At 43.6% G+C, this 27,268-nt stretch overlaps 1 protein-coding gene across 1 annotated transcript in view; it reads left to right on the top strand.

Annotated features, from left to right (window-relative positions):
• The window catches only part of CDC20B (cell division cycle 20B), a 117,292-nt gene that overhangs the window by 67,715 nt on the left and 22,309 nt on the right, over window positions 1–27,268 (top strand). Inside the window, exon 8 of the mRNA XM_030191935.1 lies at window positions 21,152–21,377. Within this exon, the coding sequence (XP_030047795.1) occupies window positions 21,152–21,377 (226 nt within the window). The remainder of the gene's footprint in view (window positions 1–21,151; window positions 21,378–27,268) is intronic.

The following is a 27,268-nucleotide window of genomic DNA, read 5'->3' as shown; positions in this document are numbered from 1 at the left end:
GAAAATGTCCCCTAGTACTGTGCAAAACATAAAGACAGCAGATGTAAATTTGAAAAAACTAACAAGTACCAATCACCACTTTACAAATTAACAAATAGAAATAAAACAAATCTAGAAAATAAAATAATACCATTTTATTGGACTAATACATTTAGCTTTCAGAGGCCAAAACATCCTTCCTCAGGTCAATACAGTATAGTGTTGTTACAATATCCTATCCGGACCTGAGGAAGGGGGTTTTGTTCTCCGAAAGTTAGCCAAAATGTATTAAAATTAGTCCAATAAAAAGATTACCTTGTTTACATGTTCTATTATAAACATTAACACAGCTACAATACTACTTTATCCTAAAGCAAAAAAAATAAAAATATATATTTTATTTACAGTTTGTTGTCTCTGGTTTCTGCTTTCCTCATCTTCTTTTCACTGTCTTTCTTCCATCCAGCATCTGTCTTTCTTCTCTCTCTGCCATCCAGTGTCTGCCCTCTCTGCTGTCCCCTCCATCCAATGTCTGCCCTCTCTCCCATCTACATCTGCCCTCTATCTCTGCCCCTTCCATCCACCATCTGCCCCTGTCTGCCCTCTCTCTCTCCCCCTTCCATTCACTCTCTGCCCTTTCTATCGCTTCCATCCACTGTCTGCCCTTTCTCTCTGTCCGCTCAATCCACCATTTGCCCTCTCTCTCCCATCCATCTAGGGTCTGCCCTCACTCTCACTCCCCCTTCCATCCAGGATCTGTCCCCTCTCTGCCCCTTTTTTCCAGCCCCTAGTTACAGCCCCACTATCCCACCAGTCCCCAGTTTCAGCCCCAGTCCTTGTCTCCCACCAGTCCCGAGCTTTAGCCCCCAGCCACTTCTCCCTGTCCCCTTTTTAGCCCCCAGTTTCAACCCCAGCCCTTTTCTGTCACCAGTCCTGAGCTTCAGCCCCAGCCACTTCTCCCTGTCTCCTTTTCAGCCCCCAGTCCCCACAATTTCAGCCCCTGCTGCCTTTCAGCCCCCAGTCCCAGTACTAGCCCCCTTATCCCACCTACCCTCCTTCAGCCCTCAGTTTCAGCCACCTTCATCCACATGCCTTGCCCCCCTTTTCAGCCCGACCCATTCTCCCACCTGACCCAGGCATGCCCCATTTTCCATCATGACCCCTTCTCAGACCCCAGTTCCAGCCCCCTTCTCCCATTTGAGAGCCCCCTCCTCCCATCTGAGAACCCCTTCCCTCCTCCCATCTGAGAACCCCTCCCCACCCCTTCTCCCATCTAAGAACCCCCAGAACACCCCTCTCCTCTCTCATTTGAGAACCTCCTCCCCACCCCAGTCCCCTTCTCCCCACCCCAGTCCCCTTCTCCCATCTGGAAACCCCCTCCCCACTCCAGTCCCTTCTCCCATCTGAAAACCCCCTCCCCATCTAAGAACCCCCAGAACACCCCTCTCCCATCTGAGAACCCCCTCCCCACCCCATTCCCTTTCTCCCATCTGGAAACCCCCTCCCCACTCCAGTCCCCTTCTCCCATCTGAAAACCCCCTCCCCATCTAAGAACCCCCAGAACACCCCTCTCCCATCTGAGAACCCCCTCCCCACCCCAGTCCCCTTCTCCCATATAAAACCCCCTCCCCTCCCCATGTAAGAACCCCTACAACACCCCTCTCCCATCTGAGACCCCCCTCCCCACTCAGTCCCCTTCTCCCATATGAAAACCCCCTCCCCATGTGAGAACCCCCACAATACCCCTCTCCCATCTGAGGACCCCGACCCGACTCTCCTGCTCCCACCCTACCTTTAAAAAAAATTATTTTGAAGCGTCGTTGCAGGCAGCGCCTCGCGTCTGCCCTGCAGAAGTAAATCTCTTCGCTTCGAAGTTCGTCGTCGTCGGGCCTCACTATGTCCTGCCCTCGCGGAAATAGGAAGTTTCCTCAGAGGAGGGCGGGACATAGTGAGGCCCGACGACGATGAACTTCAAAGCGAAGAGATTTACTTCTGCAGGGCAGACGCGAGGCGCTGCCTGCAACGACGCTTAAAAAATTTTTTTTTAAAGGTAGGGTGGGAGCAGCGGGAGCGAAGCGGATCACCCCCCCACCCACTGACACCCGGGGCAGACCGCCCCCACCGCCCCCCCTTGGTACGCCACTGCGTATAAGTCTGCCCAGCACTATCCCCGCCTCCCAACCACTAGCCCCGCCTCCCACCACCGGCTCTGCCACCTAAACTTGGCTAAGCTCCCAAGGATACACTCCTTCTGAACAGGATTCCTTTATGTTTATCCCACGCATCTTTGAATTCTGTTACCGTTTTCATCTCCACCACCTCCCGCGGGAGGGCATTCCAAGCATCCACCACTCTCTCCGTGCAAAAGTACTTCCTGACATTTTTCCTGAGTCTGCCCCCCTTCAATCTCATTTCATGTCCTCTCGTTCTACCACCTTCGCATCTCCGGAAAAGATTCGTTTGCGGATTAATACCTTTCAAATATTTGAACGTCTGTATCATATCACCCGTTTCTCCTTTCCTCCAGAATATACATGTTCAGGTCCGCAAGTCTCCCCTCATACGTCTTGTAACGCAAATCCCATACCATTCTCGTAGCTTTCCTTTGCACCGCTTCAATTCTTTTTACATCCTTCGCAAGATACGTTACTCTCTAAGATAACATTTATTCGCTGGGACATATAAACATCCTTAAATGTGTATTAAAATGTATGAAAAAGTACAGTATGTGTAGTTTGATGCACTAATGGTTCAAAGACATTTTGAATAAATTTCATTGTAATTTTTGTGGTATTTTTGTTAAAATGTATCTTTTCCATTATTCTCTATGGAGAAATTCTTTTTTCAAAATGGAGATTATGAAAAGTTTATTTAGGGGCTATGCCCCAGAGCATCCTGTGATCTGAGACCTGATCAGCTAGCAGAGTCACCGCCTCCCTTAGCAAGAGCTTGCCTGGGAGTGAGGCGAGGGGCTGAAGACACTGAAGAATGAGGATGTGTGTGAGGGAGCTTTGATTGCCTGATAGAATTTTGAGTCAGAAAGGTTGAAAGTTAGTTTTTCTATAAAGACAATTTGTTCAATACTTATCTGATGGTTTCACTGTTCCAAAGCTGTATTACTGTACCTCCTCCCTCTCCTTCTCTGCACATATTCAACAGACTGCTAAAACCTGTCGTTTCTTTCTCCATAATATCACCAAAATTCGCCCTTTCTTTTCTGAGCACACTACCAGAACCCTCATCTACACTCTTATCACCTCTTGCTTAGACTATTGCAATTTGCTTCTCACAGATGTCCCACTTAGCCATCTCTCTCCTCTTCAATCTTTTCAAAATTCTGTTGCATGACTAATATTCCGCCAGTGTTACATAATAACATAGTAGATGACGGCAGAAAAAGACCTGCATGGTCCATCCAGTCTGCCCAAGATAAACTTATGTGTATACCTTACCTTGATTTGTACCTGTCTTTCTCAGGGCACAGACCGTATAAGTCTGCCCAGCAGTTTTTCCCGCCTCCCAACCACCTGTCCCGCCTCCCATCACCGGCTCTGGCACAGACCATATAAGTCTGCCCTCCCCTATTCTCGCCTCCGAACCACCAACCCCTCTTCACCCCACCTGCTCCGCAACCCAATTTAGCTAAGCTCCTGAGGATCCATTCCTTCTGCACAGGATTCCTTTATGCATATCCCACGCATGTTTGAATTCCGTTACCGTTTTCATCTCCACCACCTCCCGCGGGAGGGCATTCCAAGCATCCACCACCCTCTCCGTGAAAAAAATACTTCCTGACATCTTTCCTGAGTCTGCCCCCCTTCAATCTCATTTCATGTCCTCTCGTTCTACCACCTTCCCATCTCCGGAAAAGATTCGTTTGCGGATTAATACCTTTCAAATATTTAAACGTCTGTATCATATCACCCCTGTTCCTCCTTTCCTCCAGGGTATACATGTGCAGGTCAGCAAGTCTCTCTTCATACGTTTTGGAACACAAATCCCATACCATTCTCGTAGCTTTTCTTTGCACCGCTTCCATTTCGCAAGGTATAGCCTCCAAAACTGAACACAATACTCCAGGTGGGGCCTCACCAACGTCTTATACAGGGGCATTAAAACCTCCTTTCTTCTGCTGGTCACACCTCTCCCTATACAGCCTAGCAATCTTCTCGCTATGGCCACCGCCTTGTCGCACTGTTTCGTTGCCTTCAGGTCCTCAGATACTATCACCCCAAGATCCCTCTCTCCGTCCGTGCCAATCAGACTCTCCCCACCTAACACATACGTCTTCCTTGGATTTCTACTCCCTAAGTGCATCACTTTGCATTTCTTCGCATTGAATTTTAATTGCCAAACGTTAGACCATTCTTCTAGCTTCTTCAGATCTTTTTTCATGTTTTCCACTCCCTCCGGGGTGTCTACTCTGTTGCAAATCTTGGTGTCATCCGCAAAAAGGCAAACTTTACCTTGTAACCCTTCGGCAATGTCACTCACAAATATATTGAACAGAATTGGCCCCAGCACCGATCCCTGAGGCACTCCACTACTCACCTTTCCCTCCTCCGAGCGAACTCCATTCACCACGACCCTCTGGCGTCTGCCCGTCAACCAGTTCCTAATCCAGTTCACCACTTCGGGTCCTATCTTCAGCCCATCCAGTTTATGTTGTTATGCTCATATTAGCCCTTTCCTCAAGTCACTTCACTGGCTTCCTATCTGTTTCCGCATACAGTTCAAACTACTCTTATTGACCTAAAAGTGCATTCACTCTGCAGCTCCTCAGTACCTCTCCACTCTCATCTCTCCCTACATTCCTCCCCGGGAACTCCGTTCACTGGGTAAATCTCTCTTATCTGTACCCTTCTCCTCCACTGCTAACTCCAGACTCCGTTCCTTTTATCTTGCTGCACCATATGCCTGGAATAGACTTCCTGAGCTGGTATGTCAAGCTCCATCTCTGGCTGTCTTCAAGTCTAAGCTAAAAGCCTACCTTTTTGATGCTGCTTTTAACTCCTAACCCTTATTCACTTGTTCAGAACCCTTATTTTATCACCCTCACTTTAATATTCCCTTATCTCTTGTTTGTCCTGTTTGTCTGTCCTAATTAGATTGTAAGCTCTGTCGAGCAGGGACTGTCTCTTCATGTTCAAGTGTACAGTGCTGCGTACATCTAGTAGCGCTATAGAAATGATAAGTAGTAGTAGTAGTAAGGTGAGTTACATTCAGGTATACTAGGTATTTTCCCTGACCCTGGAAGGCTCACAATCTTGGGGGGGGGGGGGGGGGGGGAGGTAAAGTGACTTTCCAAGATCACAAGGCGCAACAGTGGGATTTGAACCAGGCACCTGCAAGTCAAGCCTGGTGCTCTAACCACTGGGCTACTCCTCCACTCCAATGTTGGCTGTACCTAGTTAACTTCCAGCAGGCTGTCAACTGTCCTAATAGCCAGTGCTGTTACCCAGATAGATGCCAACATTGCAGCCAGCATTAAAACAAAACAAATCCAAAAAACACTGACTGCAGCTGGCTGAATATTATCCCCAAAGTACCTTACAATATTGTAGGAGCACTATATCAAAATTTGATTAAACCATAACTTCTGGATTATAACTGAATTTTTATTACTATCTGCATAAGTTAGATGATTCAAATTATAGTTGTTATTTATGCCAGCCACCTAGACAGCCATTTAAGGCCTGATTTTATAACAGGATGCCTAGATGAGACATCCAAAAACATGCATGCATATTTGCCTTTATAAAAAAAGAGATTCATAACCAGCCCAATAGTGCAGAAATGCCAATGCACATATTTACACTTGTTCCGAAGCAGGTATAAATGTGTACGTGTACTAGATTTACTTAGTTTATAACATATGCAGATACATTGCGACTCCATCTTTTTTTTTGTTGTTATTCAAATATTTTATTGAAATTTTAAAGACAAAAACATCAACGTCAATGGAAGATATATTTGCTAAGGTACATAAACATAAATCACAAAAAGATACATGTGCCTTAAATGTTGCATAAATAAAAGGATGGTAGTAGGTAAATAAAATAAAGTAGATAAATAAATAAATAAAGTAAAATAAAGTAAGATAAGTAAAATAAAACAAGATAAAATAGAAAAAAGAAAATATATCTTTTCTATGACGATAATCCATATATTCATTAAACTCTACAGACATATTAATGTGTTATGTCATCAGAATCATATGTCATATATAGGAGTTGTCTACACTATGGCAAAAAGCAGGACTATATAGTTTTTGCATTTACATCAAAAAAGTACAATTCAACTTTGTAACGAATAATGGGCTTCTTTTACAAAACCGCACTAGTGATTCCCGCACGGCAAATGAGAGGAAACCCATAGGAATGGATGGGCTTCCTCTCATTTGCCGCACCGAGAATTGGTAGCGCAGCTTTGTAAAAGAGGCCCAATAGTATCTATCAGTTCCAGATTACTCAAAACTGTAAATATTATATAACATTTATTTTGAATTTATATACTTCTGAAAGGGAGCCCATATCTTATCATATTTAGATAATGCACAATTTTTCTCTGCTGCAACACGCTCGTATTTCGCTATAAGGCATAGAAAATTCCACCATTGGATATAGTCAACTTTAGAAAGATTTTTCCAGTTTTGTAGAATTAATTTAATAGCTACGTGTATCAATATGTTTAGAAGCTTGGAATATTCTTCCTTAATAGGAGAGAAAAGGTCATAGGCATCCAATATTATTAGGTTATATTTAAAAGAGTCAGTAATGTGTAAAATATGGCAGATGGTGTTCCACACAGTATTCCAATAGTGACGTAAATAGACACATTCAAATAATAGGTGCTTAAGGGTTCCCTCTTCTTGATGACAAGACCAGCATTCTTTCTCATTAGCACTTGTTAATTAAAGCTTTTTTATATGTGGAGTCCATATGGCTCTGTGCATTAGGAAATAGATGGTATGTGTAACTGCGGCAGATTTTGTAGATTTTAGTAATATAGGCCATGTGGAGGGGCATAATCGAATGGCGCCGGCCATCTATATGGCCGGTGCCGTAAAGTGGCGGCCAAACTGTATTATCGAAAAAGATAGGCGGCTATCTTTTGTTTTGATAATACGGTTGGAGCCGGCCAAATCTCAGCATTTGGGCCGGCTTTAGAGATGGCTGGCATTGGTTTCTGGCGATAATGGAAACTAATGCTGACGATCTCAAACCTGGCCAAATCCAAGGTATTTGGTCATGGGAGGAGCCAGCATTTGTAGTGCACTGGTCCCCCTCACATGCCAGGACACCAAACGGGCACCCTAGGGGGCACTGCAGTGGACTTCAAAAATTGCTCCCAGGTGCATAGCTCCCTTACCTTGGGTGCTGAGCCCCCCAAATCCCCCCCCAAACCCACTCTCGACAACTCTATACCACTACCATCGCCCTAAGGGGTGAAGGGGGCACCTACATGTGGGTACAGTGGGTTTGGGGGGGGGAGGGGTTGGAGGGCTCCCATTTACCACCACAAGTGTAACAGGTAGGGGGGATGGGCCTGGGTCCACCTGCCTGAAGTGCACTGCACCCACAAAACTCTGCTCCAGGTACCTGCATATTGCTGGTCAAAAACAGCGAAGATGACGTGAAAAAAAGGGGGAATAAGAAAAAGAGAAAAATGAACAGCAAAAACACACAACACTAAAAATGAAAAATAAAACAGAAGACGACACAAGAAAAAATGAAAAGAATGAAAAAAATGCAATGTAGATTTATTGAGGTGATATGACTCGACACAGCTGTGTTTCGGCCCAACTGGCCTGCGTCAGGAGTCTATTTTAAAACAGAAGTGATTTAATTTTAAAACATATCGGTTATAGACCTATCAAATTACAAAAACAAAAAACAAAATATTTTTTATACAGTAAAGGTTAAAAAATAATAACAAACAATAATCTACAATAATCTTGAACTATAAACAAAAAGTTATTTAATATATAATTAGCAATAAAGATATGATATTAAGAAAAAAAATTTAAAAAAAATAAAATCTTTATATATAAACTGCAATCATTGGTCTAATGCATTCTTTAAATATAATGTAGAGAAAGATAATTTTTTAAAAAAGCAATATAAAGTAATAAAAAATGACACAATACATATTGTAAATGAACTAAACATATATTCATACAACTTATGTTTGTCCATGAAAAATGTAAAAAATATATATAACTTGTGTTTATTCATAAAAAGCATAGATAATGGAATTTATCACATGTATAAAAGTGCATCACGATTAATGGTGCTACTTGGTTTCTAAAAGATGTTGTTTGTTCTTTATTTGAAGAGAAAAAATTTTTTTGATTAATGATCATTCAGAGACTAGAGGTGTTCTATTTAATCACAATTTGTTATTCATGTCGAAAGAAAAAAATAAATATTATTTGAATTTCTAAAATTACCTGCTCCACCAAGTCAATGTTATTTGATGATATCGGTCTTTAAAAGGTTTTCGATTGGACGTGCCTTCATAAACACTCTGCCTTTAAAAAGGCTGTGTGTAAAATTGAACACAAATCTATATGGCAAGAGGAAAAGTATTTAAACTGTGAAATTCGATATTTTCAATCAAGCTATACAACTTTTGGTTCTCTATTATTAATTATATATATATCATATAAACTATATGCTATCTTTTGCAAATCGCTATCTACAAGATGAATCTAAAAATATATAATAGTTAAAATCCTAGAGGGATGCCTCATCCGTATATTTGTAAAATGACTAAAACGCGGGTAAAATAAATGTGAATGTTAAGGAAGATCTTATAAATATCGCTTTCCATGTCTACCACCTACATGTATTTGTTAAAGATTTATATGTGAAACAAAGTGTATATGGTACAAACTAAAAAGATAAACTAATCTGTATATCAAGAAAAATGACAAGCATATCTCTTGTATCATAAAGTTTCACAAGGGTTCGATGTTTCTATGTCCTATATTATTTAAATATTTTTGATGCCGATGCAATGAAATCTGTTATATCCTGTTTTCTGAGCTCAACCAGTAAGTAAATATATATGTATTTCTACATATCTATAAAGTAATATATTTTATTTTAGTCTCTTACCGTTGAAAGAAATCCTAATTCAAGCAATATAAAGATATTTAGCTCAAATATCAGCACGACAGCGTTAGCATTTATTGGTAGTAATATGGTGTGGCGTGTACAGCTTCCTTTATAAGAAATGTTTGGTCCAATAAAGACGTCCCTATACACGTCATATCCGCGTCTTTCAAACAGATTGTTCCCGCTAAAAGTAAACTGTAACCAATATATGTCACTTCCTGTATTTTAAACCAATTATGTAGTGTTGTATATTAACTCGAATCTATTTATTTAATAAACTGTGATCAATGAGTTAAAAGAAATGAATTGAAAATAAGACGGCAATCTCATTTGATCTTGTTTGCTTAAGGAAGGCATGTTGATCTTCTAAATTTATATCTTCTATTTCTTAAGTGTTTACTCGATATGAATATCTTAATGAATGAATTGTTAATCAATTCAATTAGTTGTAGCACGCAATTTGCAAGCAAATAGGAATGGTATTGAATTATTATTAACTATCTGAGGGATCAAACAACAATATGTAGCTATTTAAATTAATTAAATGAAACTACATAATAAACTAGTAATATCTCAAAAAGAGATATGTTATAAATAAAACTTTGAACAAATTGTCATATATTGAATTGTTGGAAATTGAGCGTCAAAACAGCTATCTAATGTGAACAATTATTTATTTATACAATGGTGCTTAAAAGACTGTATTAATTCAAGTCTAATCTTAAGTTCAATACATATAATTGTGTTTTTTTTTAAAAATTTTTTTATATTCAAGCTCCTTTCAGAAACAAGTAATTTAATTTCGTATTTTAATATAAGCTGAACAATTTTGATATATCCGAAGAAAAAAAGGGGGACAAAATGACTCTGTGTTAAACCCTATTGGAATAAATGCTTATATTGTTTATATGGATCATTTACAATTGATCTATTGCGAATCTATATCTAACTAATCAAAATTATCATTCTATGTTAATATAGATTTAAATAAGATTTAAATAATTGTTCCCTAAAAAATCTCAAGTTTAAATTTATAAAAAACTTTTTTTAACATAGTTAATCCGGATGTCATACAAAATATAATTATTTGTTAAAAATTAAATTTAAATAAAAATAAATATAATTTTAAAAAAAAAAACTAAATTTAAATAAAAACCAACATATTCGATCTCTTGAACAAAAGATGTTGTAAATGAATTAGAAAAAAATGGAAAAAATAATAATAATAAAAATTATCGTTCTATATCAATGTAAATTTGAATATCTGATCAAAGAAAACTGTCAAATAAGGTTTTATAGGGGAATTTTTTGTTGATGGTAATATTCTCCAAAACATAATTATGTTGTTAAAAGTGAAATCTAAATGAATACCAGCGAATTGGATCTTTTGGCAGACATAATATGGACAATTTGAAAAAAAAGGGGGGGGGGTGTGTGAAGACACTCAGCAAAAAAACTTATTCTGAATCTGCATGAGAAGCATATTTAAACTACCTTATAATTATTAATGATTTTATAATTTTTATATATAATCACAAACCACTTTTGATTATGAGAAGCTAAGGAACTTCAAAAAAATGTAGAAGGAAAAAAAATTTTTTTTAAACATTATATAGAGATATATATAGTCAAATGAACGGAATTAAATCTAGTTCCATGTTAAGGCCATATGGCGAAAGGGTATTCAATGTATATATAAAACGTTGTTCTTCTTTCAATAAAATATTGTCTGTGTTACCTCCTCTCCATTTCTTTTCAATATGTTTAATGACAAAAAATTTTAGGTCATCTATCGTATGTTCTGCCTCGTACCAATGATTTACTAACGGGGCTGTCGCGATGTTTCTGCTTATACAGGACCTATGTTCTATAATTCTTGTTTTAATCATTCTTTTCGTTTTGCCTATATATAAGCGATCACAAGGGCACTTGACTACATATATTACGTTGGTGGAAGTACAGTTTGTAGAGTGTTTTAACAGAAAAATCTTTTTAGTGACTGGATGTATAAAATTTTGTAAAGTGATGCAATGTTTACATACTGTACATTTTCCACAGGGGTAATGTCCAAAAAATATTGCTGTCAGGGAGCTGGGCATGACATTTCAGGCTGGCATACAGGCTGGCATAAAAATGTAAAAAAAAATTTTTTTGGGGGGGGTGGGAGGAGGTTGGTGACCACTGGGGGAGTAAGGGGAGGTGATTCCTGATTCCCTCTGGTGGTCATCTGGTCAATTGGGGCACTTTTTTGAGGCTTGGTCCTAAAAATAAATGGACCAAGTGAAACCAGCGAAATGCTCGTCAGAGCCGGCCATAGGCGCCCGGTATAAGAGGCTTGGGGAGGCTAAGCCTCCCCAGCCACAGCAGGAAAGAGTTAGGCGGCGCCGTGAGTCTCCCTGTTCCCTCCCCTTGTTTACTAATTGCCCCGTGCCATCTTTAATTTACCTGCGTCCCAGCGTCGGCCCGCCGCGTTATTTCAAAGCCCGCCCTGCTGCCTGTCTCTATTCTTCCCTCCCTTCGTGATGGGTTCGTTTGGCAGAGTCCCGCCCTCGAGGAAATGATGTCAGAAGGCGGGACTCTGCCGAACGAATCACATCGCGAACGGAGGGAAAAATAGAGACAGGCAGCAGGGCGGGCTTTGAAATGATGCGGTGGGCCGACGCTGGGACGCAGGTAAATTAGAGATGGCGCGGGGCAGATAGTAAACGAGGGGAGGGGAAGGGGAGAGGAGAATCGCGCTGGCGCTGGATATGCATGGAGGGCAGGGGAGAGGAGGGTTGCTGGAATAGGTGGATAGAGGGGATGGCAGGGGAGAGAGGAGGGTTGCTGGAATGGGTGGATAGAGGGGATGGCAGGGGAGAGAGGAGGGTTGCTGGAATGGGTGGATAGAGGGGATGGCAGGGGAGAGAGGAAGGTTGCTGGACATGGGTGGATGGAGGGGAAGGGAGAGGAAGGTTGCTGGACATAGGTGGATGGAGGGGAGAGGATGGCAGGGGAGAGAGGAGGGTTGCTGGAATGGGTGGATAGAGGGGATGGCAGGGGAGAGAGGAGGGTTGCTGGAATGGGTGGATAGAGAGGAAGGGAGAGGAAGGTTGCTGGACATAGGTGGATGGAGGGGAGGGGATGGCAGGGGAGAGAGGAGGGTTGCTGGAATGGGTGGATAGAGGGGATGGCAGGGGAGAGAGGAGGGTTGCTGGGAATGGGTGGATAGAGGGGATGGCAGGGGAGAGAGGAGGGTTGCTGGAATGGGTGAATAGAGGGGATGGTAGGGGAGAGAGGAGGGTTGCTGGAATGGGTGGATAGAGGGGATGGCAGGGGAGAGAGGAGGGTTGCTGGAATGGGTGGATAGAGGGGATGGCAGGGGAGAGAGGAGGGTTGCTGGACATGGGTGGATGGAGGGGAGGGCAGTGTTTGGAATATGTCCACTTTGAGAATCAGGTGCTCAACATTAAAAGTTTAAATTTATTTACCTATTTATGGCATTTTATCCCACATTAAACATGAACTAGGGTGTTTTGTGGCGCTACATGAGAATTGTGATATTATGATCCCTTGTTTCATATTGTTGACGGTCTGCATTTTCCGTGTGGGTGGTATATTGGTGTATTAGGTTCTGCCCAGTGTAATATTTATGGTACAGCAGTGCTTTTTTTGTGCCGGTACGCAACGGTACGGCGTACCGGCACCTTTTTCTCCTCCTCCCCTTCCATTATTTCCAGCGATTCTCCGCCTCTCTCCTGCCCTCCCATCGACGTGCAGCGATTTTTCCGTCCCTCCCCTGCCCTCACCTCTCCCATATCCAGCGATTCTTCGTCCCCCAGCGTCCTCCTTCACCTGCCAGCCAGCGTCGGACTCAGAAGCGAACGGTGCAGGCAGCGATTGGCTGGCAGCGTCGTAGCTTCCCTCTGCAAGTCCCGCCTATGTGTAAACAGGAAGTTGTAGGCGGGACTTGCAGAGGGAAGCTACGACGCTGCCAGCCAATCGCTGCCTGCACCGTTCGCTTCCGCGTCCAACGCTGGCTGGCAGGCAGTGAAGGAGGACGCTGGGGGATGAAGAATCGCTGGATATGGGAGAGGTGAGGGCAGGGGAGGGACGGAAAAATTGCTGCACGTCGATGGGAGGGCAGGGGAGAGGCGGAGAATCGCTGGAAATAATGGGAGGGAAGGGCAGGGGAGAGAGAATTGCTGGACATGGGATGGGAGGGAAGGGCAAGGGAGAGAGAATTGCTGGACATGGGATGGGAGGGAAGGGCAGGGGAGAGAGAATTGCTGGACATGGGATGCGATCGGAGGGAAGGGCAAGGGAGAAAGAATTGCTGGACATGGGAAGGGCAGGGGAGAGAGAATTGCTGGACATGGGAAGGTCAGGGGAGAGAGAATTGCTGGACATGGGATGGGATGGGAGGGAAGGGCAAGGGAGAGAGAATTGCTGGACATGGGAAGGGCAGGGGAGAGAGAATTGCTGGACATGGGATGGGAGGGAAGGGCAGGGGAGAGAGAATTGCTGGACATGGGATGGGAGGGAAGGGCAAGAGAGAGAGAATTGCTGGACATGGGATGGGAGGGAAGGGCAGGGGAGAGAGAATTGCTGGACATGGGATGGGAGGGAAGGGCAAGGGAGAGAGAATTGCTGGACATGGAGGGGAGGGCAGGGAAGAGAGAATTGCTGGACATGGAGGGGAGAGAGGAGAATCGCTGGATGGGGAGGGGAGGACAGGGAAGAGAGAATTGCTGGACATGGATGAGAGGGGAGAGAGGAGAAATGCTAGAAATGGATGGAGAGGAGAGCTGGACATGGATGGATGGAGGAGTTGGCTAGGAGAGAGGAGAAATGCTGACTTGGATGGAGGAGAGGGGAGAGAGAATTATTGCTTTATATGGATACAGAGGAGGGAAGAGAGATGAGAAATGCTGGACATGGATGGAGGGGAGGAGAGAGGAGAAGTGCTGGACATGAATGTAGGGGAGGAAAGAAAAAAGAAGATGCACATGGATGGAGATGAGGGAAAGGGAAGAGGAGAAAAACTGCACATGGATGGAGAAAATAGGCAAAAGCTGGATCCATGTTATACCTCCTCCAGTCAATTCCATGGAGGAGGACCCAGCTTTTACTTATGGATGCAGGGCAACAAAAGAAGAAGAAAGGAAGAATGTAAAGAAATAAATGGAAAGGAAGCCCTGGAAATGGAGTTAAGAGAACAGATAGCAGCAGAATCAGAGACTGGGACCAACATGGATAGAAAAACAAAGTCACCAGACAACAAAGGTAGAAAAAAATCATTTTATTTTCATTTTAGTGTTTGGAATTTGTCTTATTTTGCACTGGGTATACTGGAGCTGTAACAGCTTACAGAAATTATTTATAATGAAAAAAAATCACATTATTTTTTCTCCTATACTAGTATAATATTTTCAATGATGTCTGTTTATATGCAATGTGCAAAAAGTGGGAGTACGACCAAGGAAACCAGACGCTGGAAGACGTTCTTAAATAAAAACTTTATTGGATATTTGAAGACTCGACACGTCGTGTTTCGGCCGTCAAGCCTGCATCAGGAGTCTGCTGTGCAGAGTGCTGCAGAGTGATGACGGTGAAAATGCTCTGGAAATCTTACAGCAGTCTCTTATACGGAGAGTTGCTATAGAATGATAAGGTTAATTCTTCAAAAAATGGCGTGGTAGTCTTGAAAAAGACTGTTCTGAAAAAATTCGTCATGAGCGCTGCTCGCACTGTTAGTGGTATACCAGAGCATTTTCACCGTCATCACTCTGCAGCACTCTGCACAGCAGACTCCTGATGCAGGCTTGACGGCCGAAACACGACGTGTCGAGTCTTCAAATATCCAATAAAGTTTTTATTTAAGAACGTCTTCCAGCGTCTGGTTTCCTTGGTCGTACTCCCACTTTTTGCACATTGCTGTTTTTACCGTGGGGTGTTTGAGTTTTCCACCTCCTGGTGGATCTTCCCTCGTCTGTTTATATGCGCCATGGCTGGTATAAGGGGTGTGACTAATGTGGGTGTGGCTATAATAGGGGCAGTGCCATGTGTGGTGACCCCGCCCACAATGAGTACCGGCACCTTTTTTTCTACAAAAAAAGCACTGTGGTACAGTAAGGTTCTGAGTGTGTTTTTGCACAAAGTTGTGCATAGTGTTTTGCAGTTGAGCGATTGTGGTTAGTATATGCTTTGAGCAACCACTTTATTCTTTGACATATGATACATAGCTAATATCTAAATTTAATAAAAGGTATTAATTGTGACTTTTATTTTTATTTATTTATTTTTTTCTGTGTGTTATCAGACAATTATGGATTTAAGCTCCACCCCTGGCCCCACCCCTAACCCCGCCCCCTTTAGCCTCCCCAAACAGTTGGGCCACCGACCGCCTATGGAGCCGGCCATCTTTTTTCCATTATCGGGCGAAGCTGGCCATCTCGTAGCCATGCCCTGCCCCGCCCCCACCCTGCCTTCTGTACTCTGTCGAAACACCCCCTTGAAGTTTGGTCGGCTCCATGATGGAAAGCAGTTGGCGCTGACCAAAATCGGCTTTCGATTATACCAATTTGGCCGGCTTCAGAAGATCGCCGGCCATCTCCCGATTTGTGTCAGAAGATGGCCTGCGATCTCCTTTAAAAATAAGCTGGATTGTTTTCCAATGCTCGTTAGAAACTTGCTGATTGAGCTCCCTTGACCACGTTTTTTCTGTATTACGAATTGAAGTATATTTCCATTCTTGTATCTGTTTATACCAGTTTGATGCTGGTTTTCCTTTAGCTTGAAATGCATTACATAATGCCCACACACTTGGCTCTGAAGATGATAAGAAGGATATGTTTAATTTGGTGGAAATACAATGTTTTAATTGCAACCAGCAGTAACAGTGATTTGTACTTGTACTTAAGGTCTCAAATTAGATCCAACTTGCATCTTTTATCAACTGATGGACAGATAGAGGGGCATAATCGAACGCGAACGCCCATCTCCATGAGTGTCTATCTCCGAGAACGGGTACGTGAAGGAGCGGGACAGATCGTATTTTTGAAAAAAAATGGGCGTCCATTTTTGTTTTCGATAATACGGCTTGTGCCGGGCAAATGCATCGGATTTGTGCAGATTTGAGCTGGGCGGTTTCGTTTTTCAGCGATAATGGAAACCGAAGGCGCCCTGCTAAAAAACGAACAAATTCAAGGCATTTGGTTGTGGGAGGGGCCAGGATTCATAGTGCACTGGTCCCCCTCACATGCCAGGACACCAACCGGGCACCCTAGGGGGCACTTGTAACAAGTAAAAAAAAAGTTAAATACCTCCCAAGTCCATAGCTCCCTTCCCTTGGGTGCTGAGCCCCCCAAATCCCCCCCAAAACCCACTGCCCACAACTCTACACCATTACCATAGGACTTATGGCTGAAGGGGGGGGGCACCTAGATGTGGGTACAGTGGGTTTTGGGGGCGGTTTGGAGTGCTCCCTTTTACCACCACAAGTGTAACAGGTGGGGGGGGGATGGGCCTGGGTCCACCTGGGTGAAGTCCACTGCACCCACTACCAACTGCTCCAGGGACCTGCATACTGCTGTGATGGAGCTGGGTATGGCATTTGAGGCTGGCATACAGGCTGGAAAAAAAGTTGTTAAAGTTGGGTTTTTTTGGGTGGGAGGGGGTTAGTGACCACTGGGGGAGTCAGGGGTGGTGATCTCCGATTCCCTCCGGTGGTCATCTGGTCATTTAGGGCACTTTTTTGGGACTTGTTCATGAAAAAAAGGGTAAAAAAAAAGTGACCCAAATTCTTTTTTCGATTATTGGCCGAGGGCGCCCATCTCTCCTCGACCGATAAACACACCCCAGTCCCGCCTTCAACACGCTTCCGACATGCCCCCATCAACTTTGTTCGTTCCTGCGACATAGTGCAGTTGAAGACACCCAAAATCGGCTTTCGATTATACCGATTTGGGCGCCTTTGCGAGATGAGCGCCCATCTCCCGATTTGGGTCGAAATATGGGTGGCCATCACTTTCGAAAATAAGGCCGATAGTATTCCGGATTCTCGCCAATTTGTATTTTGCCATTGATTTGAAACATTTGGTTATTCCAAATAGGAATGTGATATGTCTGTGACCAAGGTAATGTAACAAATTGGTCTATGTCAGAGAAGATATGTTGAGTGGACTGAAGTATACAATTGGATTGATTTTTATTCACTTCTGTCAGAGATAGTAAAGATAAAATTGTAAAGCCGATTTTTAAAAAAGGTTCCAGAGGCGATCTGGGAAATTATAGACTATTGAGCCTGACGTTGGTGCTGGGCAAAATGGTAGACTATTATAAAGGACAAAATAACAGAGCATATTCAAAAGCATGGATTAATGAGACAAAGCCAACATGGATTTAGTGAAGGGAAATCTTGCCTCACCAATCTATTACTTTTCATTGAAGGGGTGAACAAATATATGGATAAAGGTGAGCCAGTTGATATTGTGTATCTGGATTTTCAAAAGACGTTTGACAAAGTACCTCAAGAAAGACTCCAGAGGAAATTGGAGAGTCATGGGATAGGAGGTAGTGTCCTGTTGTGGATTAAGCACTGGTTAAAAGATAGAAAACAGAGAGTAGGATTAAATGGTCAGTATTCTCAATAGAGAAGGGTCGTTAGTGGGGTTCCCCAGGGGTCTGTGCTGGGACCATTGCTTTTTATCGTATTTATAAATGACCTAGAGATGGGAGTAAGTAGTGAAGTAATTAAATTTGCCGACGACACAAAGTTATTCAAAGTTGTTAAATCGCAAGAGGATTGTGAAAAATTACAAGAGGACCTTACGAGACTAGGAGACTGGGAGACCGGGCATCTAAATGGTAGATGACGTTTAATGTGAGCAAGTGCAAAGTGATGCATGTGGGAAAGAGGAACCCGAATTATAGCTACATAATGCAAGGTTTCTTATTATTTTCAGTCGGTTCCTTCTTCCATTTTCTGAAGAATTTTCTTTTAGCTCTAATAGCTTTCTTCACCTCACTTTTTAACCACGCCGGCTGTCGTTTGGTCTTTCGTCCTCCTTTTTTAATACGCGGAATATATTTGGCCTGGGCTTACAGGATGGTGTTTTTGAACAGCATCTACGTCTGATGTAAAATTTTGACCCTTGCAGTCGCTCCTCTAAGTTTTTTTTCACTGTTCTTCTAATTTTATCATAGTCTCCTTTTTTAAAGTTAAACGCTGACATATTTGATTTCCAATGAATACTTACTTCAAAGCTAATATCAAATCCAATCATATTAGGATCACTGTTATCAAGTGGCCCCAGCACCATTACCTCCTGCACCAGATCATGCGCTCCACTAAGGACTAGGTCTAGAATTTTTCCTTCTCTCGTCGGCTCCTGTACCAGCTGCTCCATAAAGCTGTCCTTGATTTCATCAAGGAATTTTACCTCCCTAGCGTGCCCCGATGTTACATTTACCCAGTCAATATTGGGATAATTGAAATCACCCATTATTATTGTGTTGCCCAGTTTGTTTGCGTCCCTAATCCCCTTTAACATTTCTGCATCATTCTGTTCATCCTGGCCAGGCGGACAGTAGTACACTCCTATCACTATCCTTTTCCCCTTTACACATGGAATTTCAATCCACAGTGATTCCAAGAAGTGTTTTGTTTCCTGCAGAATTTTTAATCTATTTGATTCAAGGTTCTCGTTAATATACAATGCTACTCCTCCACCAATTCGATCCACCCTATCACTACGATATAATTTGTACCCCGATATGACAGTGTTCCACTGGTTATCCTCCTTCCACCAGGTCTCAGAGATGCCTATTATATCTAATTTTTTATTTAGTGCAATATATTCTAATTCTTCCATCTTATTTCTTAGGCTCCTGGCATTCACATATAGACATTTCAAAGTATGTTTGTTGTTCCTGTTTACATCATGCTTAGTACTTGATAGTAATAATTTGCAATCTTTTGTCTGATTTTTATTTTTATTTAAGGACACCTGATCTACTACGGTCTGTTTTGCAATCTCACTATCAGGATACCCTATCTTCCCTGTTTTGGTGATATCTTTGAAAGATACCTTATCCCGAACCATGCGCTTTTGAGCGACTGTCGGCCTTCCCCCCATTTCTAGTTAAAAGCTGGTCTATCTCCTTTTTAAATTCCGACGCCAGCAGCCTGGTCCCACCCTGGTTAAGGTGGAGCCCATCCTTTCGGAATAGGCTCCCCCTTCCCCAGAATGTTGCCCAGTTCCTAACAAATCTAAAACCCTCCTCCCTGCACCATCGTTTCATCCATGCATTGAGACTCTGGAGCTCTACTTGTCTCTTGGGCACTGCGCGTGGAACAGGTAGCATTTCAGAAAATGCTACCCTAGCGGATCTGGATTTGAGCTTTCTACCTAAGAGCCTAAATTTGGCTTCCAGAACCTCTCTCCCACATTTTCCTATGTCATTGGTATCCACATGTACCAAGACCGCCGGCTCCTCCCCAGCACTATCTAAAATCCTATCTAGGTGACGCGTGAGGTCCGCCACCTTCGCACTAAGCAGGCAAGTCACCAGGCGATCCTCATGTCCACCAGCCACCCAGCTATCTATATGCCTAATGATCGAATCACCAACTACAACAGCTGTCCTGACCTTTCCCTCCTGTGCAGCACTTGGAGACATATTCTCGGTGCGAGAGGACAGTACATCCCCTGGTGGGCAGGTCCTGGCTACAGGAGTACTTCCTACTTCACCAGGGTGATGCTCTCCTTCTAGGAGACCTCCCTCCTCCAAGGTAGCACAGGGGCTACCAGACTGGAGGTGGGACTTCTCTACAACACCCCTGTAGGTCTCCTCTATGTATCTCTCTGTCTCCCTCAGCTCCATCAAGTCTGCTACTCTAGCCTCAAGAGAACGGACATGGTCTTTGAGAGCTAGGAGCTCTTTGCATCGAGCACACACATATGACACCTCACCAACTGGGAGATAATCATACATGTGACACTCAATGCAAAAGACTGGATAGCACCCCTCTTGCTACTGGACTAACCTAGATCCTGCAGTGCCTGCTAGATTCTGTTAATGCTGTGGTACAAAGTTTTTAAAACTAAGTGGAAAAGACTATGGAGATTAGTTGATAAAATTGCTTTTTATATTTTTATTTTGCCTAACACTAACCTACAATTCCTCCTTTAAACCCCAATCTTTAAGTTCTCAAAGCACAAAGCAAAATAGTGTTCACTTACCAGAGAAATGTCCTCCTCTCTCAAAACTTTTTAAAGTATCAGAAGGAAATTTATATGTGTTTTATTAACTATTGTAAAGTCTTTGGTTGTGTTGACCATGTCAAACTGTGTCTTCCTGGGCATGACTACTTACTACTACTACAGCTATAACTCTGACATACTCATAGTGTTGTACACAGAACATGAAAAGAACTGTTGATGCTCAGCAGAGCTTACAATCTATACAAGATGGACAAACAGGTCAAATAAGGGATTAGGGAGTCATGGGAATGATTAAAATAGATATGAGTACTGAACAGGTGAATAGGGGATTAAGAGTTAAAAGCAGCCTCTAAAAGGTGGAATTTTAGCCTAGATTTGAATATGGCCAGAGATGGAGCTTGATGTCCTGGCTCAGGAAGTTTATTCCAGGCATACTGTGGAGCAAGATTAAAAGAGCAGAGTCTGAAGTTGGCAGTGGAGGAGAAGGGTACAGATAAGAGTGAATTAACAGATGAATGGAGTTCCTTAGATGGAGTTTAGGGACAGATAACGAAGGAGCACAACAGTGTTCTCTGAACACAGAGCCCCCTGTATTGTACTGACTTACACTTCCTTCCAGAGGGACACTTTTTCATTAAAAAAAAAAAGTGTGTGTGAGTAATGGCAATGATTTACACCTACCTTCAAATAAAGCATATTATTGAGAAAGAAATGTTTGGAAAAGTGGGTGTAAATCATTGGCATTGCCAGCACTCCTTGCTGTGATTTAGCACTGTGCTTAAAGGTCCTTCTAAGGTTGTAGGTAAATCTTCACCTGGTTCCCTTCTGTCATGTTCTGTCTAGTGGCTCAAGGCTGGGATTTATTCATCAGCATGATGTCAGAGTTGCTGATCATCACGTTGGGATGCTGCGACATAAACAAAGCGTTTGCAGCCTACAGTGGGCACCGAGTGGAGATGTTCTGGCAAGTGGATCGAGTGATGGCATTCTGAATATCTGGCCTAATGACCCTGGAGTGACAGTTCACTGTAAGCCAATTAGAACAATACCCCATTCTTCAGCAGTGAAGGTAAAAGGAAAACTACATGGCCAGATTTTCAAATTCAAAAACCTTTGATTTATTCTGCTAATCCTAAAGTGTTTGCACATAGAAGATCATACTACTACTGCTACTAATCATTTCTATAGTGCTACTAGATGTATGCAACACTGTACACACTTATTTATTGCATTTGTATCCTGCATTTTCTTACCTATTGGTAGGTTCAATGGGGGTGGTTACAAGGTATCGAGTGGGGTTAACAGTTCAATAGAGACAGCGAGAGTTTATATAGGTCTCTCACGGAGGTATTGAGCCAGGTTTATTTTTTGTTACATTTGTACCCCACGCTTTCCCACTCATGGCAGGCTCAATGTGGCTTACATGGGGCAATGGAGGGTTAAGTGACTTGCCCAGAGTCACAAGGAGCTGCCTGTGCCTGAAGTGGGAATTGAACTCAGTTCCCCAGGACCAAAGTCCACCACCCTAACCACTAGGCCACTCCTCCACCTTAGGAGATTCGATTTGGTTTACATGCTTCATTGTTAGAGAATTACAAAGAGAGTCAATTAAGGTCAGAACATAGTCGAATAGGATTACATCATTGGTCAGGCCGGGTCTATAAAATTTGCTAAAAATTGCATACACAAATTTGGGAATGTGCTCAATTTGCACATGCAATTTAATTGAACAATGAGCCAATTAGTGCCTATAATTGGCTTGTTAACAAGCAATTAACAAGCAATTGGCCTGATCTCTGCAACACAACAAAAGTACGTAATGGACATAACACAACTCTTCTGTTGTATGATTCCCTAATGTGGCTGTGCCACATGAACTTTATCTTACCACAATATCACTTTGTATTTGTTTACACCGGAGTCTGCAAACACCTCTCCAGTGCTATGTAAGCCACATTGAGCCTACAAATAGGTGGGAAAATGTGGGATACAAATGTAACAAATAATAATAATAATAATTAGATTTAATTGGAATACCTGCACATAAGTTTAGGCATGAGTTCAAAAAGGGAGTGCGGAAATGGGAGGGTCATGGGAGGAACAGGGACATTCCTAAAATTAACACTGGTATTATAGAATAAGGGAGAAACATGCTTAATTTAGGCATGAAGATTTGCACTACGTTTCAGTTGGTGCAAATGGCCGCAGCTAAAGTTAGGTGCGATTTCCGGGCATAAGCACTATTCTATAAATTGCACCTAACTTTAAGCGCGGCTTAAAGAATAGTGCTTTTTCGACACCATATATAGAATTCACCTCTATATGCTGGTACTTTCTCTGGCTCTAGTGGGCTCACAATCTAAGGTGTTTTTTGTACCTCGGGCAATGGAGTGTTAAGTCCAGGGTCACAAGGAGCTGCAGTGGGAATCAAACCCTGCTCCTCATGATCTCAGTCCACTGCACTAACCACAGTCATTGAGTCAGTATTTAGATTGCTTTCTTACAGCCGCAATATTAAGAATATGCAAAAGCCAGTTTCACAGTTTGAAAATACTTTGATGTTTGCCTTCTTAACAAACAGAAGGGAGAGGTGAGGTGGTGGAGATGAAAACAGTAACAGAATTTAAAAATGAATTGTATAAACACAAAGGAATCCTGTATAGAAAGAATGGAACCAAGCAAACTTAGTGGTGATTAGAAGTCAACTCCAGTAGTTAGGAAGCAAAGCAGAGCAGAAGCGTAGCCAGACAACAGATTTTGGGTGGGCCTAGGCAAGAAGTGGGTGGGCACCAAGCGTTCTCTCCCCACCACCACAAAAATATCTCAGATGGTGGTAAAATGTTTCTTTCCGCCTTGGCAGTCTGCAACAGGGATGTGCTGAAAACTGAGCATGCACAGGTGCCAGTATCGTGGAGAATAGCATTTTCATTACCATCAGGGGGAAGTCTTCAGCTGGTGGAACTTGGGATCCCCACCAGCTACCACTAAATGTGTGCTACTGTTGGGTGGGCCTGAGCCCTAAGTGGGTGGGCCCTGGCCCACCCAGGCCCACCTGTGGCTACACCACTGAAGCAGAGGAATAGCCAGACCTCGATTTGGGGGGGGGGGGGGTGAGATCAAAGTGTGTGTGTGGGGGAGGGCATATTATGCCTCGCCTCCTCGCTGCTCTCCGCCTCTGCTACAACCCCACATACCTGGGCTGGCAGGGGTCCCCAAGTCCCGCCAGCAGAAACCTTCCTTTGGCAATACTCTGCGCCATGCTGCCTGCCCTGCTTCCCGCCCCAGTGTGCCTGCTCAGTTTTAGTGAAATTGAGCATGCGCGAAGCTCATGCATTCTTGATTTAATTATTATCAATAATTTTTATTGGTTTTATGCACTTTAACAGATATAACATACTGTCAAGTTAAACACAGCCATAAAGTTCAAAAACAATTATTGCAAAAACATCCTTATTCTCCCACATACACCCCAATTCAATTTGGCTTCCTTAGACCTCAAAACATAGAGCAAGAGGGGGCAGGCATTAGTGAAGTTACATACAAAATTCAAAAATAATTACCAAAGAGATCTATGGTGTCATTATTCTCAGCTTTTCTTTTAACTCTAACGTTGTTCTACTCAGGGGCGTATCTGAACTGCGGCGGTAGGGGGGCCAGGGCCAGAGTGAGGGGGCACATTATAGCCCCCCCCTCGCCGCCGCCGCCGCCGCCATTGCCGATCCCCCTCCCCCCAGCCACTGCCATTGCCAACCCTCCCCCTCCGTTGCTCGCCTACCTTCGCTGGCGGGGGACCCCAACCCCCGCCAGCCGAGGTCCGCATCCTCCTGCCCCTGCCGGCTGCCTTTAAAGAATTCCGTCAGCTGGCGGGGGACCCCCAACCCCCGCCAGCCAAGCCGAGGTTTTTTCATTTTTCCACCGAAGCTGGCACCGACGAAAGTTTCTTTTGAGTCTGACGTCGCTGCACGTTGTACGTGCAGGACATCAGACTCAGAAACAGAATGAAGCTGTTTCTGAGTCTGACGTCCTGCACGTACAACGTGCAGCGACGTCAGACTCAAAAGAAACTTTCGTCGGCGCCAGCTTCGGTGGAAAAATGAAAAAACCTCGGCTTGGCTGGCGGGGGTTGGGGGTCCCCCGCCAGCTGACGGAATTCTTTAAAGGCAGCCAGCAGGGGCAGGAGGACGCGGACCTCGGCTGGCGGGGGTTGGGGTCCCCCGCCAGCGAAGGTAGGCGAGCAATGGAGGGGGAGGGTTGGCAGCGGTAGGGGGGGTCCAGGGCGAAATCTGCGGGGGCCCAGGCCCCTGAGGCCCCACGCAGATACGCCCCTGGTTCTACTTCTAGAAAGGACTTAAGCTGATCAGGTATATAAAAAACATATTTTATCTGATTTAACCTGATGAGGCATTTACACGGGTAAGCCAGGAGGAAGGATCCCCCTAATTCTACTACTTTTGACCTAATAAAAAGAAACATTTTTCTTTTTTTCCTGAGTTGATTTGGTCATGTCGGGATAAAGCCAAATTTTTTGGCCAGCAAAAATGCGGTTGGCTGATTTAAAATACAATCTCATTATTGCATTCAAGTCCTGTTGAAAAACAAAGGAAACGATCAACGCCCCTCTTTCAGTTACATCTTCTATAGATTGCTCCAAAATAGCTGATTCTTGATTTAATTAAAACCGAGCATGTGCGTGAGTGAGGCAAACCAGCAGACTTGGGGGGGGGGGGCAGACCCCCAAGACCCCCCGTGGCTAAGCCACTGCAAAGCTTTCTATGCTCTGTTTCCTGAAATTGGCAAGGACAAATCAAGATCAAGTATGCATATTAATATCATATCATACCTTAGGCAATGAGCCTATCTTGTTGGGCAGACTGGATGGACCATACAGGTCTTTGGTCTTTATCTGCTGTCATTGAATATATTACTATGTTAAAAACTCTTGATTGTGTTGCCTTGTGTTTTTCAGCAATACAGCGCTAGATGGCACAAAACAAAGTTGCACTAAACCTTTCTAAGACTGATATTATGATGTTGACTCAATCAGAGGATGTTTTAATACTTCCTTCACTTTCACGGCCTGAATAGCCGTCTCTAATTTGTATTTCTACACAAGTTAAAAGCCTAGGAGTACCTATGGATTCGAAATTTTCAATACAATCTCATATTTAAATCTGATTTGAAGAACTTTTTTCAAATTGCGAGTGGTGAGACTCTTGGGTGCTCATTTTCAAAGCAGATGGATGTCTAAAAATGACCAAAAAAAAGCCCATCTGCCAAAAAATCCAAATTGTGATTTTTGAAAGGCAGAAGAATTTGGACATTTTACACTGCAGTTCATCCAAATAGCAAGGGGGCAAGTTGGAGGCATGTTTTGGGCAGGGCTAGGGTGGGCTCAAAATTAGGATGTCTTTCAGCGATAATGGAATGGGAAGAAACATCCAAGGCAAAAAAGGAGGTTTGTATCTAGACCTGTTTTAATCATGTCCAGGGTACTAAAAGCTCCCCTGATTGAGCAGCTGACCACTGGAGGGATGAAGACATGACCCTTTCTTAATGTCCCAGTGGTTACTGACCCTCCTCCCATCCCCCTAAGAAGTGAAAGTGTCAGTGGATACCAAGCTCTATGACAACTTAAGGTATTATGACCATTCCTAATAGAGTAGCAAGCAAGTGTAATGAGTAGCTTAGTGGTCAGTGCAGTGGACTTTGAACAACAGGACACAGGTGTAATTCCTACTTTAACATTTTTATGTCTGTACAAATATGCGAGCCCTCCTGGAACATAGAAATACCTAGAGGGGCATAATCGAACGCGAATGCCCATCTCCATGGGCGTCTATCTCCGAGAACAGGTACGTGAATGGGCGGGACAAACCGTATTTTCGAAAAAAATAGGCGTCCATCTTTTTTCTGATAATATGGTTTGTGCCAGCCAAATGCATCGGATTTGTGCGGATTTGAGCTGGGCAGTATCGTTTTTCAGCGATAATGGAAACTGAAGGTTCCCTGCTCAAAAACGAACAAATCCAAGGCATTGGGTCGTGGGAGGGGGCCAGGATTTGTAGTGCACTGGTCCCCCTCACATGCCAGGACACCAACCGGGCACCCTAGGGGGCACTTGTAACAATTAAAAAAAAAGTTAACTACCTCTGAAGTCCATAGCTCCCTTCCCTTGGGTGCTGAGCCCCCAAAATCCCCCCAAAACCCACTCCCACAACTCTACACTATTACCATAGCACTTATGGCTGAAGGGGGGCACCTAGACGTGGGTACAGTGGGTTTTGGGGGCGGTTTGGAGCACTCCCATTTACCACCACAAGTGTAACAGGTGGGAGGGATGGGCCTGGGTCCACCTGGCTGAAGTCCACTGCACCCACTAACAACTGCTCCAGGGACCTGCATACTGCTGTGATGGAGCTGGGTATGACTTTTGAGGCTGGCATACAGGCTGGAAAAAAAAAGTTTTTAAAGTTTTTTTTTTGGGTGGGAGGGGGTTAGTGACCACTGGGGGAGTCAGGGGTGGGCACTTTTTTGGGACTTGTTCGTGAAAAAAAAGGATCCAAAAAAAGTGACCCAAATTTGCGCTAAAAACGCCTTTCTTTTTTCGATTATCGGCCGAGGACGCCCATCTCTCCTCGGCCGATAAACACACCCCAGTCCCACCTTCACCACGCCTCCGACATGCCCCCGTCAACTTTGGCCGTTTCTGCGACAGATTGCAGTTGAAGATGCCCAAAATTGGCTTTCGATTATACAGATTTGGGCGCCCATGGGAGAAAGACGCCCATCTCCCGATCTGGGTCGAAATATGGGTGTCTTTCTTTTTCGAAAATAAGGCGGCTACTGTACCTGAATTTATAAGACACCTGCAAGTGCACTGGCTATTGCAGTGGTGTACATTTAGGTACAGTAAGTTTTTATCTGTTCTTGGAGGGCTCACAATAACATATAAAGGAATTA

The sequence above is a fragment of the Microcaecilia unicolor genome, chromosome 2, assembly GCF_901765095.1.
Source record: "Microcaecilia unicolor chromosome 2, aMicUni1.1, whole genome shotgun sequence".
Lineage (NCBI taxonomy): Eukaryota > Metazoa > Chordata > Amphibia > Gymnophiona > Siphonopidae > Microcaecilia > Microcaecilia unicolor.
Note: the sequence above shows the minus strand (reverse complement) of the source record. Positions and strands in the feature narration are given on the sequence as shown.